This window comes from Myotis brandtii, unplaced genomic scaffold (assembly GCF_000412655.1).
Source record: "Myotis brandtii unplaced genomic scaffold, ASM41265v1 scaffold1026, whole genome shotgun sequence".
Lineage (NCBI taxonomy): Eukaryota > Metazoa > Chordata > Mammalia > Chiroptera > Vespertilionidae > Myotis > Myotis brandtii.
In genome coordinates, this window is record NW_005353435.1 from 1,007,614 (window position 1) to 1,028,175 (window position 20,562).

General features: G+C 45.3%; 1 protein-coding gene across 1 annotated transcript in view; it reads left to right on the forward strand.

Moving 5' to 3' along the window:
- The window catches only part of NUP133 (nucleoporin 133kDa), a 25,120-nt gene extending 4,558 nt beyond the window's left edge, over nt 1-20,562 (forward strand). The window contains exons 6-25 of the mRNA XM_005856392.2: nt 201-356; nt 884-954; nt 1,506-1,653; nt 2,661-2,808; nt 3,708-3,865; nt 4,853-4,944; nt 5,504-5,667; nt 6,740-6,834; nt 8,460-8,684; nt 9,426-9,548; nt 10,354-10,453; nt 10,922-11,173; nt 11,829-11,962; nt 12,662-12,820; nt 13,384-13,519; nt 14,209-14,327; nt 15,984-16,064; nt 17,126-17,190; nt 18,396-18,484; nt 20,042-20,562. Of these exons, the coding sequence (XP_005856454.1) occupies nt 201-356; nt 884-954; nt 1,506-1,653; nt 2,661-2,808; nt 3,708-3,865; nt 4,853-4,944; nt 5,504-5,667; nt 6,740-6,834; nt 8,460-8,684; nt 9,426-9,548; nt 10,354-10,453; nt 10,922-11,173; nt 11,829-11,962; nt 12,662-12,820; nt 13,384-13,519; nt 14,209-14,327; nt 15,984-16,064; nt 17,126-17,190; nt 18,396-18,484; nt 20,042-20,178 (2,652 nt within the window). The 3' untranslated portion in view covers nt 20,179-20,562. The remainder of the gene's footprint in view (nt 1-200; nt 357-883; nt 955-1,505; nt 1,654-2,660; nt 2,809-3,707; nt 3,866-4,852; nt 4,945-5,503; nt 5,668-6,739; nt 6,835-8,459; nt 8,685-9,425; nt 9,549-10,353; nt 10,454-10,921; nt 11,174-11,828; nt 11,963-12,661; nt 12,821-13,383; nt 13,520-14,208; nt 14,328-15,983; nt 16,065-17,125; nt 17,191-18,395; nt 18,485-20,041) is intronic.

A 20,562-nucleotide genomic window follows, 5' to 3' on the forward strand; every position in this document is an offset into this window, starting at 1 on the left:
TTTATGTCTCTGCCTGTGGAAGCCTGCCTGGCTCTCGGGTCTGTTTCAGCATCACTCCTTCCTTTGGGTCCTAAAGGAAGAATTCTGCTGGGAATACGAATCAAGTATCATAAAAGAGACGACATTTGAATTTCAGGAAAATAGTGTATTAACATCAGAACTGAATCAGTAAACTTGACTTTTTTCTCTTCTCCATCCAGCTCTCCAGTGTCCTCTGGGACAGCGAGAGGGCCAGCTTTTACAGCCTGACCAGTGCCAACATCAGTAAGTGGGAGTTAGATGAGTCGTCAGAAAGGCAGGTGCACAGCTGGGACATCAACAGGGCCCTGAAGGAAAACATCACCGATGCTATTTGGGTAAGAAGCGGCGGTCCTTGCCTCTCATTCACATTCGTGTGACATGAGTATGCTTGTTCCTTTAGTGCTTTATTCGTAAGAACATATTTTAATGTAAAAACACAGTTTTTAGCCATCGGATAAACAAATCAAGTATCCAATCTCTAGAACAGCGGTTCTCAACCTGTGGGTCGCGACCCCTTTGGTGGTCGAACGACCCTTTCACAGGGGTCACCTAAGACCATCCTGCATATCAGATGTTTACATGACGATTCATAACAGTAGCAACATTACAGTTATGAAGTAGCCACGGAAATAATTTTATGGTTGGGTCACAGCACGAGGAACTGTATTAAAGGGCCAGAAGGTTGAGAACCACTGCTCTAGAAATACTGTAACTCCCTGATTGACTTAATAATGTTTAAAACGCATGCATCACTCAGTAGCTGAGCTGCTGTGGCTGAGGCATGTGAGCCGGTGCTGGGGATGCAGAGGTGACCGATGATTCCCGTATGCACGGAGCTTACCTTGTTGATGTCTTCACCTAGGGATCCGAAAGCAACTACGAAGCTATCAAAGAGGGGGTCAACGTTCGGTATTTGGATTTAAAGCAAAACTGGTAAGCAATTACTCTGTCATAAAGAACCTAGGTAGTTGTCTGGGGAGGAAGTTGATGTGTGTGATAAAATAATGGCAGTCTTGCTAGGTCTCTAATGCTAATCTTGCCTGCTGACTGAGGGGTCCTGGGTTCGATTCCAGTCAGGGCACATGCCTGGGTTGCAGGCTCGATCCCCGGTGGGGGGCGTGCAGGAGGCAGCCGATCCATGATTCTCTCTCATCATTGACGTTTCTCTCTCTCTCTCCCCTCTCCCTTCCTCTCTGAAATCAATCAATATATATATATATATATTTTTTAATTGTGATTATCTTTCTATCATCTTTACCACCTAAAATAGTCCCATGTTTTTTTAAACATGAAGATTTTTAAAATAAAGATGTCAGTGAACGTTTACACACAGGTTTCCGTGTGAGTCACCGGCGAGTGCTTCCCCTGGGTGCACATCTGGGAGTGGGCTTGCGAGGCCGCGTGGGAAGTGTATGTTTAACCACGTGAGGAGCTGCCAGGCTGTTTGCCAAAGCGTCTGTCGCTCTCCCTTTTGCCCTGACCAGTGACGGGCTCCTGGTGCTGGCAGCCGCGTGGCACCCCGCAGACAGTCCCTGTCTCGTCTATTACTCCCTGGTGACAGTGGAGGACAATGGCTACCAGATGTCAGATGCCGTCACAGTAGAGGTCACTCAGTATAACCCACCTTTTCAGGTAAGATCTTATCTAAGTTAAATCCCACAGTGATGACCGCATGCTGAGTTTCCTTCCCCTAACCATTTCGGGGTCAAATTCTTTGAGAGATTGACCTGCAGGGCTTGGGTATATTTTATTTTATTTTATTTATTTGGGGTGGGTGTATTTTAAAATAGCTCTGTGAAGAGATCCTCATGTCTATATTGTTGGGTAGAAAGAAAATATTGATGGTGAACCACCAAGTGGAAAATAAGGAAGAAACTGGGTAGACATTGGGGTTTGGTGGAGTTTCCTTCCCCTAACCATTTCGGGGTCAGATTCTTAGATTGATCTGCAGGGCTTGGGTATATTTTATTTTATTTATTTGTGGGGGGTGGGGTGTATTTTAAAATAGCTCCGTTTTAGATACTGCATTTTACTTGCCATCTCAGACTTGTTCCTGTGCTCAGGCTCAGCTAAAGAGAAATGAGAGTCGAAGCAGCTGACAGCAAGCAGTTTGCTGCTGCTCACCTAGCTCTGTGAAGAGATCCTCATGTCTATATTTTTGAGTAGAAAGAAAATATTGATAGTGAACCACCAAGTGAAAAATAAGGAAGAAACTGGGTAGACATTGGGGTTTGGTTTTGAGCCCTGTACATTACAGAAAAACTCGCTTTCGCTCCAAGTAGGGTTATATTTGTAGGCATTATGCACTTAAAGCTCACGTAAATTATTAGAAGGGTGAAGAGATCTCCAATGTTAAGCTTCTTAATAGCAATTGGACATATTGTTTAATAACTATGATGTTCATGAGGGAAAGCCTTAACAACTGTTAAGTTCATTTCATTTAACCTCGTATAGTACTAATTCTGCTAAATCCTTCTTCTTAATATGACTGGTTAAACTGAATACTGTAAGGAAATCTAATTTGTTCTTTTATTTCAATAAGCCATAATATGTTGTACCAAAGTGGGAATTATGAAATCATACAGACAAGCTTTCGTGTGTCAGTTCTCAGGAAATGGAATTTTGAATTTAATTTTCAGTCTGAAGAGTCGGCTGTGTGTCGGTTGATGGTCCCTGACTTCTCCAGCCAGACCACCTACCTGTACAACGAGAGCGCTGTCTTCGTGTGCTCCACCGGCACCGGCAAGTTCTCTCCTCCCCAGGAGAAGATCGTCTTCAATACCCAAGGTACAGAGCAATCAGACAGCGAGATCAGGGAACTCGTTAGTCATTCTTGTATCTTTATTCTTCTTCCATAAGTGTTCCTTCCAGCTCCATACCTCCAGGGTTGCTGAGACCTTCGGTACCACACACCTATGGTAGCTGAAATCACAGCCCTAGTGAGAAACCGGAAGGGGGGTAGAAATCCCAGGCTGTTATGTTTGTGGACAAAAAAATAGTAATGTTTTCTCCAGAAGAGGCCAAGAAGGAAAGAACTGAAGCTCAGAAGCAATTGCTTATCCCTAGTTAGTGAGAGTGCCTCATTCTGAGTTGTTCTTTAAGTAAGTGTATCCAGACCCCTGGATGAGAAGGCTCATGGGGGAGGGGGGGCGAGGGAGGGGGAATTAGCCATCTGGAGGGTGAAAGAAAGCCAAGCAGGTGGTTAAATCAGGATATTTATCTAAAGGGGTTGGGCAGAGGGCAGAATCCCAGTGAGGCAACAGGATGAAACCTCGATGTTCTGGTCCCAGCAGGAGACTTGGCTGGGTGGGTGGGATGGCATTAAGGAGGCCCTGAGCAAGCGTAGACCTCCCCCAACTGGCTTCCTCAGTGAGTCACTGCGGAAGAGCACAAAAGGGCCCATCAGAGAACAAAAGCTGATACTGTGAATTTTGCAGGACGAGTCATTTGATTGTTTTGCTCACTCCACCTGCTGTTGTCTTGCGAGGCTAGTGTTGGTTGTCCCGAGGCTGAGGGCACAGGCTGCTACTTCAGACAGCAACAGGTTCTTGACCTTGGACCCGGGCTAAAGAACTGCGTTCACAGCAGGAGCGATATTGTAAAGGCCAAGGACGAGTCTTCGTGCGTCAGCTGATTTTAGGAAGCATCTGTTCGTGTGATTGATGGTGTGCTTTGCTGTCTTCCAGGGGACAGTATTTTAGGAGCCGGTTCCTGTGGTGGTGTCCCGATCCTGTTTTCTAGAAACAGTGGGTTGGTGTCTGTTACTTCCAGGGAAAACGTGTCCGTATTAGCAGAGGACCTTGAAGAATCTTTAGCATCTTCAGTCGCTGGGCCAAGCAATGAGGTATGTGGTTCTGTATTGCTTTTACATTTTGATCAGGCTGTTTCCACAAATGTTTTTAAAAGTCAGGTAGTTTTAAAAGCATTGTGATGAAAACATTCGTTCTTTTCTGTCTCTCATCCCCTTGGTCCTCTTTGCCAGAGCAGCCACTTTTAAGTCCTTTTTGCTGTTTCTTCTGGTATTTTTTTCTATGTTTCTAAGTAATAACCATATATTGCTCTCTCCTAATTCACAAATTTTAGACATCTGTTGACTTCCTATTATAGAAGACTAGAGGCCCGAAGCACGAAATTCGTGCAAGGGCCTCGGCCCTCACAGCCACGGCTTCATCCAGAAAGTCTTCTGGAAGGACGTCTGGAAGGTTGTTCGGCTGTCTGATCTAATTAGCATATTGCGCTTTTATTATTACAGAAATCATTGGTATAGAGCAGTGGTAGGCAAACTTTGGCTCGGCAAACTGCGGCTCGCGAGCCACATGCGGCTCTTTGGCCCCTTGAGTGTGGCTCTTCCACAAAATACCGACTTCTGCGCATGGGCCACAAAGTTTCAATCGCACTGTACGTGCACGCCCACACATGGTATTTTGTTGAAGAGCCACACTCAAGGGGCCAAAGAGCCGCATGTGGCTCGCGAGCTTCGGTTTGCCAACCACTGGTATAGAGAGTATGGTGTACCTGTGTTATTGCTGTCATAGGTGGGCCCAGTTTTTAGTCTAGTAATTAGGAATATTCTGCCGGGTCGGCATGGCTCGGTGGTTGAGCGTCAACCTATGAACCAGGAAGTGACAGTTCGATTCCCGGTCTGGGCACATGCCTGGGTTGCAGGCTCGATTCCCCAGTGTGGGGCGTGCAGGAGGCAGCCCATCAGCTATTTTCTTTCATCATTAATGTTTCTATCTCTCTCTTCCTCTCGGATGTCAATAAAAATATTTTTTTTAAAAAAGAATATTCTGATACCTTCACTTCTAAACTATCGTTTGTTATTTTACAGAGTATGGTTTTTGAGACCTCTGCAAAGAATGAGACCATAGCCCAGGAGGATAAAACCAGATTGCTAAAAGCCGCTTTTCTGCAGTACTGCAGGTATAACCGGTTTTTAAATTATGGCTTATTTTAAGTCTGAGGACACAGTTTACTGACATGCTCCTTATTTGATGACCAAGCGGGTTGGAAGAATGAGCCGTTAAGGAGAAAATGCTTTTTGAACTTGACACTTTCACAACTGTTATTCTGAACTTGGTCGTCACAGGAGGGCCCCAGCTACGTGGGGTGGGGGGGTGGCGGGAGGAGATGATGTAACACCCTCTCCACTTCCTGAAAAGCAGGTTTGCCCTGCCCCTCCGATGGTGTTGGGTCCCCTCTGCTCTTCCCCAGTCATCGTGTATGCGTAGCTTTCTGTTTAATCGGCTGATTCCTCATGACAAGTCGTGGGCTGTTCCTCAACGTCCTGTCATTCTGTCTCCAGTGCCTGGCATATTCTAAGCATTCAGCATATACTTGCTGAATTTCTGAATGCATTTAACTAAATGTCATTACCTTTGGGCTAGAATATGGGACTTTAACTTCACAATTAACTTTCTCACGGTGGCTATTGAACATGCTCTGCCTCCTTTCATGCTTTGGCTTCCCGATTCCATTTCAGAAAAGATTTGGGTCATGCTCAGATGATGGTCGATGAACTGTTTTCCTCCCACGCGGATCTGGACTCCGACAGTGAACTGGACAAAGCTGTGGCCCAGATCAGCATGGACCTGGTGGACGACTACCCCGCCTCGGACCCGCGCTGGGCCGAGTCCGTCCCTGAGGGTGAGCACATCCTGGAGTTAGCATATGGGATGATCTGTTCTGAGAAGAACATCCTGGCTCTTTTGTTTAAGTGTCTCTCAAAGCATATAGTTTAAGTTTATGAAACAGTTTAATATTAACTCAGGATTTTTTAAAAGGTTGTGACTTTCCTTGTAGTCGATTGTGAGAAGGGCTCCAAACAGATCTACGTGATAGAATAGAAGCTGAGGGGACGATGGGGCAGATCTACTTGTTTAGCCGAAGACTGTGGATGAGTCCTACTTATCTGCTCGGCATTTTATTTCTGAAAGGAAACTGGTGTCATAGGTAGCAGGTGGCACTTACTAGCATCCAGAGTAAGTGATAATTTTGGCGTAATCGCTGTGCGTGGCTGTAGAAGCTGTACATTTCCCTACGCGCTGCAGTGAGCAGATCCCAGCATGTGGAGTGTGCACACCACGTGTCTGCCTGCCGGGGGCTGTCCCGCCGACACCTCCACCACAGCCCTGGGCACTTAGGGTTCCCAGCACCTGGGAACTGTCTCAGACACCCCTTTCTCTCCCTAAGTTCCTACTTAGCAAGCTTGCCAGGCCTCCAGAGACTTGGGAAGAAAACATCAGTGTTCACCTTCTTTCCTTCACTGTTTCTTCTGAGCTGGCCAGCTTAGACTGATATAAAACAAATGGTTAAACTAGTAGTAACATCTTCTATGTTTTAAATACAGTATGAGTGGTAGCAAACTCCAAAATTTTTCCCTAAGTTTTCTAAACTCTTGGGTAATCCTATATAATAAAAAGCAAATATGCAAATTGGCCCCTTGACTGGGAGTTCAACCAGGGAGTGTGGCTGGCCAGCCAACTGCCCCGGGCCCCTCTCCTTGGCTGGCCCTGCCTCCAACACACACCCCGAATGGGAACGGGGCCCCACCCATACACAGATTCATGCACCGGGCCTCTAGTGTTATAAATAATTGCATTGCAAAGTTGGTCTTTTCCTTTTGTATGGATTTTTCTTAACTTTTTATTCTCATCTCAGTAATTACGGTAAAGCCGGTATGTTATGTGTTTTAAGTTTCGTTGCTGTGTTTCAACAGAAGCTCCTGGGTTTAGCAACACATCGCTGATCATCCTGCACCAGCTGGAGGACAAGATGAAGGCCCACTCTTTCCTCATGGACTTCATTCACCAAGTGAGCGTCCGCCGCTGGGAGCAGGGCCCGGACACTGCTCTGCGGTCCCGTAGTCGACTCCCCAGGGCAGCGGGGGAGGTGTCCCTTTGGTTTTTGCATTTTCTCTTCCTTTTTTCCAACTTAAAAGTAAATAAGTCCAGGGCTGTGTGGAGACCTATTACTCCAAGTATAAAAGTTGCATTGAAAATAAGATAGAAAACACAAAAATCGTGTGTTCCTGCAGAAGTGTTGTTTTAGCTTTTCCTTGGATAGCCTGCCTTTCATTCAAATTTCCCTGTGGTTTCACGTCAAGCTTACATTTTCCTGAGTTGATAAAAAGCACAGAAATCGTGTGTTCCCGCAGAAGTGTTGTTTAGCTTTTCCTAGGGTAGCCTGCCTTTCATTCAGATTTCCCTGTGGTTTCACGTCAAGCTTACATTTTCCTGAGTTGATGTTGTATTATTAGAAAGACAGTGGAGAGAAATAAGGCGATAACAATAAGATTTTTAGCTGAGGATTTTTAATTTCGAAGTGCCCTGAGAATCAGATTCTCATTTACAGTGCTTTTTAAAGGGATAGTGCCATTTATATGGAGCCTAAAGTAAAATTAAAAAACATCTTTGCTGTTAGAATTGTTACACAAAACCACACAGTTTTGCCATCATAGTGGCTCCCACGCCTATGTCCCAATGAGTGAAGCTAGTCTCATTTTTGCTTGTTTTTTCCCAAATCAGGAAGCCTTCGTGTTAAAAAGATTCTAGTCCCTGATGCCTGATAGGCCTTCCTGTGGGGGCCAGAATGTTCTCTCTGCTGTTCAGTGCGGTCGCTCCCTGTTCACAGCATATAAAAATGTATAGAACCAGGTCATTTATTCATGATGCGGGTTACGCTTAAAATGTGGAAGGCTTTTAGTGTTTATGTCTGTCTCTTGGCTTTTGGTAGTTCAGGTTATTGTAATGATTTAGCAAATAGGAAGTCAGAAAAACTCTAGAACCTAGTAACATCCCAGAAATGGGCACAAAGCAAACCAGAGGTCGGAGGGCAAAGGATTAAAGACCCTCCCGCTTGTACCCCCACTCCCTCCCACACGCACACACTCACTGGCTTTGGGCTTCTGGAAATCGGTTGTTGAAGATGGAAACTGCTAAGTTAATAGTCCACAAAGTGTGGAATCCAGGGGAGTTCATGGATGCAGACAGGAAAGAACGACTTTATCATTTTGATAACCAGAAGCAATCATTTGAGAAATAAGACGTGCAGTGTGCATAGGAATGTGTTCATAGTTTTTTCTTAAACTATAGTCCGGCCCTCCAACGGCCTGAGGGACAGTGAACTGGCCCCCTGTGTAAAAAGTTTGAGGACCCCTGAAATAAGATATCTAGAGACAACAGTGGACAGAAATTCAGGAGGAACCCTAAGCTTAGAACTGGAATGCCTGTATTTCTTCCAGGTGTTAGCTGTGTGTGTGCGTGTGCGTGCGTGCGTGCATGGGTGTTGGAAGTAGCCAGGAGAGGCAGCTGGCGGGATTTTGTGGGGAGCGCTAGGGCAGTGGCTCTGCACCCCCCGTGCTTGGGTGGGAATGTGACTGCATTCTTTGTGTTCCTGTAAATGCGTTCCAAGAACATGTGTGTCTCTCTCTCTGCAAGGTGGGCCTGTTTGGGCGCCTGCGCACTTCCCCGGTGAGAGGGGCGCCCATGGCAACTCGGCGGCTGCTCTGTGAGCACGCGGAGAAGCTGTCGGCCGCCATCGTCCTCAAGAACTACCACTCCCGGCTGCCTGAGCTCGTGAACACGGCCATCCTGATCGCTTTGCACAAGCGGGACTGTGACATCCCGGCCAGCCTGACCCCCGCAGACATCTTCTTCAGGGAGGTGAGACAAGCGCTCTTCCCTTCGTGGCTGCATCGAGCTGGGCCGCTTACACACAGATGATGCCCACGCAGGGGGAAGATGGGGGACACAGAGCTCCTTGAAATTTTAAGTTGGACTTCCTACTTTCTGGGTAAATTATTCAAAAAGTACCACTGATTGATGGCTTTCCGGTGCTCGCTGAACTAAGAAGCCCTCCCTATCCTTGCTGAATGTTTTAATCCACATTTTAAAATATATTTTTGTTGATTTCAGAGAGGAAGGGAGAGAGAGAGAAACATCAATGATGACAGAGAATCATTCATTGGCTGCCTCCTGCACGCCCCGCACTGGTTAATCCACTTCAAATGACAAAAAACAAAGTCTGCACATGCTCAGTGCAGATGGGGCCCTGGTAGGCCTAATACATAGTGCAAGTCAGTGACAATGTCACATTTTCCCCCAAATATTTTGAATCCTGCAGATAGCTATGAAGGGCTGCCTATACTTGGTATTTAAGTTTAAAATCTACCTGATAACAGTCCAGAATTCGCTTACCTATAAGACTTAATTATTTGGGCACTCTAATTTTTCAAAGTTAGGGGATTTGAACTTTTCTTCATTTACCCATTTATTTTCACCATTACTTGTTCTTTTCTGACTAATGAGCTGAAGGCGTAGCCCGTTGAGTGGATTCTAGGTGGCTGTGATTGTGGCCCGGCACCGTAATTGTGACACATGGTTGACATCTCTCTCCTCCCACAGGTGTCCCAGGTAGATACGATCTGTGAGTGTTTGCTGGAACACGAGGAGCAAGTCTTAAAGGAGACGTCTTTGGAATCAGTTGAATGGGCTGAGGTGGTGATCAGTGTGAACAATATTCTCAAGGTACCAAAATACGATGAAGTTTTCAGCAACTCAAAGCCCAGATGTGGATAGAGGAGAAAATGGTTTCTCTATTCCTATTCTGTATCACCAGTCATTTATAAGAGCTTTGCCATTTGTTAATTCTGGAAAGTTAGAAAATTATCAGTCATTTCATTAATCAGTTAACACAGTGGTTCTCAACCTGTGGGTCGCGACCCCTTTGGCAGTCGAACGACCCTTTCACAGGGGTCGCCTAAGACCATCCTGCATATCAGATATTTACATGACGATTCATAATAATAGCAACATGACAGTTATGAAGTAGCAACGAAAATAATATTTTATGGTTGGGTCACAACATGAGGAACTGTATTTGAAGGGCCAGAAGGTTGAGAACCACTGAGTTAACAGCTGTTTTGATATTTGCATGTGCATGTTAAGTTTCTGTAATCCTGGGTTCTATTTAGTGGGATAACCCTCTCTTTGGAGAAGAATATATATAACATTGCAAATGTATTAATATTCATGTCACTGTCTAAATAAGTCTGTTTTATAACTACTCAAAAGCTCACTACTTATTGATTAAAACTTCCATTTAATTTTAGCCAATGTACTTGGTTTTTTTTACTTTGGTTACCATAGTTTTCAAAAATTGGAGTTAGATTATGGAGTTCGATTTCAAATGCAAAAAAAACCCAAACAGTTATCCTCCAGGCCTGTGTTGAGGATTTTTTCATATAAGTAGATTTTGGTGTTCCGGATTCCCTTGAGAAATACTGGGACTCATCGCTTTCTGCATATGGTAACGCATTTCATTTTTCTCCAGGACATGCTGCAAGCTGCTAGTCACTATCGGCAAAACAGAAACTCCTTGTACAGCAGAGAAGAACCACTGGAAAAGGAGCCTGAATATATTCCGTGGACGGGTGAGCTTGCGAGCACTGTGCCCAAGGTTACTGGTCTCCTAGCAGTTCCTCAAAATACGTTCTAATGAGCCATCACTTTGGAAGCTGAGCAACTCCCCTAGTGCGGGGTTGTAAGTGAAGTGCAGAGTAGCATCTGCTAGGGTTTAATGCACATAGTTATTCATAGAGGCGGGGCCTGGCCCTGGAGGAACTGACCTATTTCATGTTGACTTAATAGAAGAAAGTACGTGGAGTAGCATGAAAGGAATTTAGGAGGGAGGGAGGGAGGGAGGGCGGGCCAAAAGACCTGGCTTTGCTGAGGAAGTCTCCGTAGAGAAGATGGGTTTGAGCCGGACAGCGAGAGGGGTGCTGAGCTCCTGCCTGGTTCTTTCCCAGCGGTGGTGAAGCGATAGGATGTTCTGGCAGGTGGTCTTCCCCCGAGGCACTATGGAGCCCTCACTTATCATCTTATTTTGTGTGATTTCACAGCAACCAGTGGCCCTGCTGGCGTGCGAACAGCAATAATGCGCCAACATGAGATCGTCCTGAAAAGGGTTTATCCGCAGGCAGACAGCAACCTCCGGAACATTCTCACAGAGCAGCTGGTCGCACTGATCGACTGCTTCCTCGATGGTTATACTTGTCAGCTCAAGTCTCTGGACAGATCCAGGGATCAGGAAAGATTTAACAACCTGGAGACTGAATACGTACAGAAGAGGTCAGAAATCTTGTCTCCGCTGCGTAAGTGCCTGGTCGTCAGCTCGGGCTGTGGGCCTTGGGGTTCGCAGAGCAGATGCAGGCGTCCGGTCATATGCCATGTACTCAGTGTAAGAGCATCAGCCCGACCGTGGGAAAGAGGGGCAGCTTTCTGTGTCCTTCACTCAGCCTTGTTTCATGAGGATTGAGGGGAGCCGCTGTTTTCCTCATACATGAAGGAAGGGAATAGCATCCATTGAGGAAGCCAGGGACTGAATTGGCATCTTTAATGATTTAATTTTATTTATTTATTTTTTAAATATATTTTTACTGATTTCAGAGAGGAAGAAGGAGAGAGACATAGAAACGGCAGGGATGAGAGAGAATCATTGATTGGCTGGCTCCTGCGCGCCCCAGGTTGGGGGATGGAGCCTGCAACCCGGGCATGTGCCCTGCCAGGAATTGAACCATGACCTTCTGGGTCATAGGTCGATGCTCAACCACTGAGCGTCTCTGGCTGGGCTCTTTAATGATTTTATGTAGATTCTGAAACCAAATGTCAGTAACTGGAAAGGTTTCTATCCCATTCATTATTTTTAGGATGTGATATGGATAAGGGTAAAAGTGCGAGTAGTATTTTTTTCTTACATCTTAAGTTTTCACTAACGAGCTTTGTTTCCATCTGGTCTTATTTCCACAGTCACTCTGGGCCAGTACTCGTGGGCTGCTTCGTTAGCAGAGAAATACTGTGACTTTGACATCTTAGTGCAAATGTGTGAGCAGACGGACAACCAGACCAGACTCCAGCGCTACATGACCCAGTTTGCTGACCAGGTAACGCGCTGGGACTGGGCAGTAGCTGCTGTGTTAAGGTTTCACCATTTCCTGTCTCACCTGGGTTTTGGAAGATGATACCATCTTTTTGTGGTTAACTTGGATACTAATTTATGTATTACGTTTCTCTGTAAACGGGTAGACTATTCTTTGTATAGAAGTATTCCTGAAAGACTTCCTTAGGTGTATTAATATTGGTAGAGCTTTAAAACTTTGAATGGAAAATAGGGGAAGCGTAGGATGATGCTTTTAGAGAGCCCACATTTCCACACACCTCAGGTGTTGTTCACCTTGCTGGAAATCGTGCTTCCTGTTTTTAAAAAAAGTTCCCATTGCCCAGCCGGTGTGGCTCAGTGATTGAGGATCAACCTATGGACTAGGAGATCATGGTTCAATTCCAGGTCAGGGCACATGCCCAGGTTGCGGGCTTGATCCCCAGTAGGGGGCGTGCGGGAGGCAGCCGGTAGATGATTCTGTTTGAGGAAGATGTTTCTGAGTCTGAATGTCCTCATTTGTCCAATGTGGTGATTCAATTGGGTTCTTTTTGAGGACCTGTCATACAGGAAATTAGTGTTAACATAAGATTTCTATTCGGGAGTCTCAGACCTTGGGGAGAAATTTAATATTTTATTATCAGAAACATATGTTTTAAAACTGTGTTACTAAACAGTAGTGGGTCCTTGGCTTTGTTATTTGTAGAATTTTTCAGACTTTCTCTTCCGCTGGTACCTGGAGAAAGGGAAGAGGGGCAAGCTGCTCTCTCAGCCCATTGCTCAGCACGGACAGCTGGCGGATTTCCTGCAAGCCCATGAGCATCTCAGCTGGCTCCACGAGATTAATAGCCAAGAATTAGAAAAGGTAAGAAGAATTCGGTTATATGGAGCAGATTTAGGGAACTTTATTTGGTTAGTTTTATTGCAGTCTTTTTGTAATTAAAATCCTACTTATAAATCATTTAAAATGTGTATCTCTCTTTCTCTCACATAATTTGAATGCTTTTGGTCTATGATAGTGTTGCCATTACTTCTTAATCTCAATTAAAAATATAGTCCATTGTGATTTGACTATTACAGTAAAATAATGCACAAAAATTTGGTTAACATGTAAAATAAAAATGTTCAAATTATGAGTCAAAACAGTACACAAATTAATTTTTTAAATTCCTGACAAGATGTTGAAGTGACTATATAATTGTTACAGAGCAAATGCATTTTATGTGTTTCTTTTCCCAATAATTAGTGTGGGTGGTTGATATTTTATTGTAAAATTACTTTTCCATATATATGGTCCTCATCAGTTTTCAGGTTTGCTAATATTGACTTGATTTTTCATTCATGTAGCTTAGGGGGGAAGTTTGAGTTGTACTTAACGTTTATGTCTATTTAAATTAGTAACCAAGTTTCATATTTTGTTTTTTGTAGGCTCATGCAACACTTCTGGGTTTGGCAAATATGGAAACTCGTTACTTTGCAAAGAAAAAAACCCTTCTTGGCTTGAGTAAATTAGCTGCATTAGCTTCAGATTTTTCAGAAGATACACTGCAAGAGAAAATCGAAGGTAAAAGAGAATTTTAATAAGGAGGGAACTATTAGATACGTCTCGACTGGGGCATTTCACAGTATAGTCAGCAACAGGGAAGACAACAACAGACAGGACGCTGCTTTACCGGAGCCTCAGAGCCATGAGACCAAATGCAGTGTGAGATGCTTTTTATTATTATTGATTTTGATTTTTAGAGAGAGAGGAAGGGAAAGAGAGAAACATTGATGTGAGAGAGAAACATTGATCGGCTGCCTCCTGTACGTGCCCAGCCCGGGGATTGAACCCACAACCTAGGTATTTGCCCTGACTGGGGACTGAACCCAAAACCTTTTGGTGGACGGTTCGCTTCAACCAACTGAGCCACCCAGCCAGGGCCAGCGTGAGATTGGCTGGCTCCTGACTCAGCTCCCAGATCATCGAAACAGTTATGGCAGACGTTTCAGGGACAACGGGAAATTGGAACATTCTCCCCCCGATTAACTGGTTCTGGTTGCTGTGATAATCCGTGTGACTTGGATCGAACCATGAATATGTTTTAACGTAATCAGGAATCAAGGAGGAGCAGAATTAAATCACTCTAAGGTGGCTGAGTAGGATGAGGTGATCTTTAGAGAGCGTCCTTTTCTTTTGAAATTCAGATCTGCTTCAGGACGGAGCAGAAGGAAGAGCTGGTGCCCCTCCTCACCGTCTCGTTCTGATTCTAGAAATGGCCGAGCAGGAGCGCTTCCTGCTGCACCAGGAGACGCTGCCCGAGCCGCTGCTGGCGGAGAAGCAGCTGAGTCTCAGCGCCATGCCAGTGCTGACCGCGCCGCAGCTCATCAGCGTACGTGCTTCTCGGACCCTCGCGCCGTTTCAGTCCCCAAACCTCAGCCTCTCGGCGTGTAGCGCAGTTTCTAAGAGTAGTCACCTTTCCACTTCCTGTTTCCTGGTGACTTCCCCCTGGAATCGTTGGGAGCTGCCTGGGAGCAGGAAGCCGGTTAGCAGAGAGCCATGGGCCGGCCCCTCCTCCCTGCGGCCCATCTGTTCCTGAAGATGCTGGTGACCAGCAGTTCCTTGTGTGTGACCTCTTCCGTTCCGGACACATCTGTGCCATGAGATACATTCCAGGCTCTTCTCTAAGGAAAGTGGTCCAGGGGCCTGGATGTAATAGCCCGTAGCTGCCATCCTCTCGCTTTACCTCTGCAACGTGACCCATTCCTGAGCATCGCGAGATGCGGGCCGCAGGCTGGGGAAGGGGTGCTGTTGCTATGGGCGCTGGTGGCTTCAACTCCACTCCTCTTTCCTCTCAGGAAAACGTTTCAAATGCAAGAATGATGTCTTAGGATTACCTTGAATTTGCTCTGATTATGTTTAAAAAAGGAAGAGATTAAAAAACATTTACATTATAGCAATGCTTAGTAGCAGATTTCTTATAGTCGAGCTCACACAGCCTCTCTGATACAGCATATTCAGTTTAAAAATCTAAGATGCTGCTGCTTGTATGACTCACCGTTTTACGTGTCATAAGAAGGAAGAGGTAGTGCCAGTTTTACTCTGTGTTTTATGAATACACCATCAAATTTGATAGCACCCCAAGTTCAGAGATACTAACGTGGAGAAAAAAGGATGGTCAGACACAGTGAAATAAAGTATTGTTTTTTAGGTGCTATAATATACATTTGTATTGATTTCAGAGAGGGAGAGAGAGAGAGAAACATCAATGATGAGAGAATCATTGGTCGGCTGCCTCCTGAACACCCCACACTGGGGATCGAGCCTGCAACCCAGGCATGTGCCCTGACCGGGAATCGAACTGTGACCTCCTGGTTCATAGGTCGACGCTCGACCACTGAGCCACACCAGCTGGGCTTTTCTTATCTTTTAAGTAAATTGTAGACCAATAGCCTGCTTTATCATAGATCTCCATTTTAAAACTATTTGCAAGGGCAACATCTCAAAGCATTATAGCCAGCTCTAAAAGTTTAAGGGCAGCAATTAATTGCAGAGTATTCTTGGTCTGGCTCAGTGGCCGAGTGTCGACCTATGAACCAGGAGGTCACAGTCAGGGCACATGGCCAGGTTGCAGGCTCCATCCTCAGTTGGAGGCGTGCAGGAGGCAGCCAGTCGATGATTCTCTCTCATTGATGTTTCTTTCTCTCCCTCTTCCCTCCTCTCTGAAATCAATAGAAATATATTATTAAAAATATATTAAAAAATGATGCTGAAATGTATATATACTACTTTTAACCTAAGAATGTACATTTACTGGCATTTTTAAAATATACATACCAGGTTACTCAAATTAATGACTGATTGACCATATGCATATTTTAAAAGATAGTTTACCGTGAGAGAGATGGAGTATAATTTGCTAATGTGACACTGTTCTTTACCATAAAAATAACCTAGAACTTACTTGAAAGACAATGCCTTCTCCAAGAACGTCTCTAGTCTCCTTATATCTTTACTTAAACTGGTCCTTTATCTTTACCTGCCGTAGCTCTACGTCTGCGAGGAGAACGGAAGAGCTAACGAGTATGATTTCAAGAAGGCCCTGGACCTGCTGGAATATATCGATGAGGTGGGTGAGGTCACGCGAGATGACCACCGGCAGTGTCAGGGTTATACCGGGTTTTCTGTAGAACTGAATACATTGAAAACACAGCCTCTCCAGCCAGTCATGAGAATGTGGGAAAGATGGCTCCGCTCCCCTCGCTCTTGGGTTATGTGCCGCTCTTCAGAAAGAGGGCGGTGTCATTTCCTGATGCTTCTCACACATTCCCAGATGACTTTTTTCTGTGCACAGTTAAAAAATGCTGCTTCTCAAAGTCTGAAGGAATTTTTTTCTCTTTCATTTATTAAGCCATGATTAGTTCCTCAGTTTTTGTTGCTTTATTAATTTGTTCTGGATAGTATTCACCCTATTCTCAGCCTTGGAAACAAAAGAGATGATGATGAAAATTCTGTGGGATAGGTCGTTGGCCTTGCACTTGAATAGCTGGTAGACTTTGACAACAGCCATTGGGAGGAGCGTGGCGATCTAAGCGGAGTGAGTCAGGAAAAGTCAAAACCGTATGGTTTCCTTCAAGTGTGGGACATATAACTGAAAGCAACAAATGTAAAAACCAAACAAAACGTCATAAACAGACACCAGTTTGGTGGTTACCAGAGGGGAAGGGGGCAGTAAGGGTGAAGGGGTCAATACATGGTGACGGGAAATGTGACTGAATGGGGGGCACACGACGCAGTGTACAGACCACGTACCTTAGAAAGTGCACTTGAAACCTATGTAACTGTATTAACCAAAGTCACCTCAATGCATTCAAAGAAAAAAATAAACTTTTGAAAAAGAATAAAAAACAATGTTTTGGTTTTTACATCGCCTTGTTTAAAATCTTAACCCTCTCACTGTGTCTGATAAAATCAGATTATCCGAGGAGAATCAGAAACCAAGTCACAAATTATTAATTGGCTTACTCCCCTGTGCAGTGTTAATGTTTTAAAGAAAGGGAAATATTTTTAAATTGTGAATTAAAGTAAAGCAGTAATTATGCAGAATTAGGAGTTGACACAACTCAAACTTAAGCATGTGTTTTTTCAAATCAGGACTTAATGAGGATTTTTTGTTGTTTTGCTATGAAGGAGGAAGATATAAATATAAACGACCTGAAACTGGAAATCCTTTGCAAAGCTCTTCAGAGAGATAAGTAAGTTCTCGCGGCGTGAATCTGAGATACGCTTTAGGGATATTATATCGTACATCAAGTAATGTTGTGGCCTAATTGTGTATACACTATTATGAAAATAGTAATGGTTGCATTAGTCATCTTAACTTTTTCATTAAATAATTAAGGCATAGCTTAAGAATTTAGGAACACTGGTACAATTTTCCTTTAAAATTTAGACTGTCAGTTTACATGAAAATACATGCTCCTTATTTTCACAGAAGTATGGCCAGTTCTCCAAAACGACCTGAGGCTACTTTTTTTTCTTTTTTAATGAGCGGTTATTACAGTTTGAGGCTCGGGGCCCTCTAGGTGATGGAGACCTGGTTGCACATCCCTCTCCGCCTGGCACAGCGGCACTTTGACCCCGGGATGGTGGGGTGGATGGTGGCAGGGACAGACTCAGAGTAACCAGCTGTGGGGATGGATGCTCCCAGAAAGAGAGTTTTTAAAGGAGCAGGATTGGTGCTGCCCCAGCTCCCCTTTCCTGTGGTGGTGAGAGCGGCAGCAGAACTATTTTTACTGGAGCGTTTCTCCCTCTGATCCCTCCCAGAGAGTGAGAACTGTTGTCACACTTGGTCTTGGAGGTCGGCCTCGGAAGCATCTCGCTCTGCCTACCTCATTCTCCTTCCTGATCGTCACTAAACACCTGTCATTTGGCCGCAGTTCCTGGCTTTTTGTTTGTCACGTTGGGTAAATCCATTGATTACTCATTACCTAGCAGTGTTCCTGTGTTGGAATTTCATGGTGGATAAGCTCCACCAGATAAAGCAGACTTCCATACCAGGCACCGGTTCCCTAGTTGCCCTTTTATGAAACCTGAACGTCCATGTGAACGGTAACTGGCCTGTGCGCTCGAAGCTCATGCTCGGGGTCCTCTCCAGGTTTGTTACGTCTGCACAGAGATCCCCGGGAACGATGCCTCACGACTTGGTATTAACATCAAACACGTAATGGCTGTATTTGGCGAACGGCTTCCTAGATGTGGCTCCTTATACCTAATATAGAGTCTCCGTATCATCAGCATGTAAAGCCCTTTGTTCCCGTCATTTGAAGGAGGATCGCAGGACTCCCCGTTCGCTCTGCCTGCGCCCCACAATCAAAACAAACCCCAGTAGCAGACAGACGTCATTTACGTCACAGACGCCGTGACTTCATTTCCCTTTCGTCCTGATTCTCTTTTCCAGCTGGTCCAGCTCAGATGGTAAAGACGATCCAATTGAAGTATCGAAAGACAGCATCTTTGTGAAAATCTTACAGAAACTTTTGAAAGATGGTGAGTGGCTTGTGAATATCGGACATGAAGCATCGCTCCTCAGTTTTAGAAACTTTAGGACAACGGGGTTTGCCAGGGTGTCAGGTGCCGGGTGGTTTAAGGTTAAACAGTAGCATGTTCAGAACTAAGCGACTTGTTTAAAATGAAGGAAGCATGTGTCAGGTGAGGCCTCCATCCACGTGGGTCCTGGTCACTGCCCTGCGCAGTCTCCGTGCCGGACGGGGAGCGGGAGCAGATGTGGGCTGTGACATTGAAAATCGATAAGATAGAGCGGATCGTTTCCTGTAGTTTTTCACATTGAAAACTGGAAAGTACTGTGATAGTTTTTACAAGTATGATACTATATTATAGAGAAAACGGTTTTATTGAAAGTTTAATGGTGATGAATGTATGTAAATAATTTGTATTTAGCCGAAGCCGGTTTGGCTCAGTGGATAGAGCATCGGCCTGCAGACTGGAAGGTCCAGGGTTCGATTCCGGTCAAGGGCATGTACCTGGGTTGCGGGCACATCCCCAGTAGGAGATGTGCATGAGGCAGCTGATCGATGTTTCTCTCTCATCGGTGTTTCTGACTCTCTATCTCTCTCCCTTCCTCTCTGTAGAAAATCAATAAAATATATTTTTAAAAAAATAAATAATAATTTGTATTTAGCCTGATAGCATTTATTAATCTAGATTTTTATTGTATAACAAATACAAAAAATTGTGCTAAGCGCTTTGAGAGTAGTAAAAAATAGGATTTTGAGAACCTTATGGAAATTAACACGTTATAAAATATTAGTTTAAATATTTTTCTCCAGTTTTCTTTATCAAATGAGAGCATTGGTACCTACTCTCTTGTAACTCCCCAGGCCTCACTGTACACAGTCCCTTCAGTTGGCTCCCTGGCTTCCGGCTCTCCAGGGGGCTGGGGAAGAAATGATCCCCCCCACCACCACCTGATTTTAGATTTAAACTTGAATACATTTGGGGATCCTGTCGCTAGCTTTCAGGAAAGTATTTCTACCACGTTATTTCCAAGTCGGAGGATATTTAATCGTTTCCAGGTGATGGTTACTTTAAGAGAAACACACCTTCCACTTGGAGGAAGGGCTTACGCTGTGGAGGAAAGGAAAGGTCTCATTGAAGACCTAGACCAGCCGTGGGCAAACTACGGCCCGCGGGCCGGATCCGGCCGTTTGAAATGAATAAAACTAAAAAAAAAAAGACTGTACCCTTTTATGTAATGATGTTTACTTTGAATTTATATTAGTTCACACAAACACTCCATCCATGCTTTTGTTCCGGCCCTCTGGTCCAGTTTAAGAACCCATTGTGGCCCTCGAGTCAAAAAGTTTGCCCACCCCTGACCTAGACAGACGGGCTCTTTTGACCACTCGGGGAAAGCGCTCGGGCGAGACCTGCAGATGTGTGACAGATGGAGCAGCTTAAGGCCGGCCTTTCCCAGCAGCCCCCGCGGCAGCACCATCGAAATAGAAGAGCAAGTGTTCGCATCCCCATCACCTGATTCATGGGAGAGTTTCACGACAATAAAAACCGACTCTGTTTGTGTCGCAGGCATTCAGCTCAGCGAGTACCTGCCCGACGTGAATGACCTGCTTCAGGCCGAGCAGCTCGGGGGCCTGAAGGCCAGTCCCTACTTCGCCTTCGTTTTGAAAGCAAATTACGAATATTACGTCCAGGGACAGGGGTGACTTCCGGAAACGGCCGTCATCGCCGGGAATCGGCGACAGCTTCGTGGGAAAACATTGGCCTTAACCATCGGGCTTTCTGTGCCGGCTCACACCCTGTTCCGATGCGCGTTAGACTTTACCTGGAAGCTCCTGAGAGCAGCTGTGACCACCGTCCTGGTTTAGTGACATGGTGTTTCCTCTCCGCCTTTTCCGTCTGAACTGTGTTCGTTGTCCGGGTGCTCGCTGCCCATTCTGTCCCCTCCCTCCGCCCAGAGCGCTGAGCTCCTGCCCTGGTCCCGCTGCATGTGCTCCTGGCGCGTCCAGGCCCCCGTCCCGCGGCCCCGAAGCCGGCGGGCTGTCCTGGCTGTCCCTGAAGCTGCTGTGGCCCCGGGGCGGGGCCCCGAG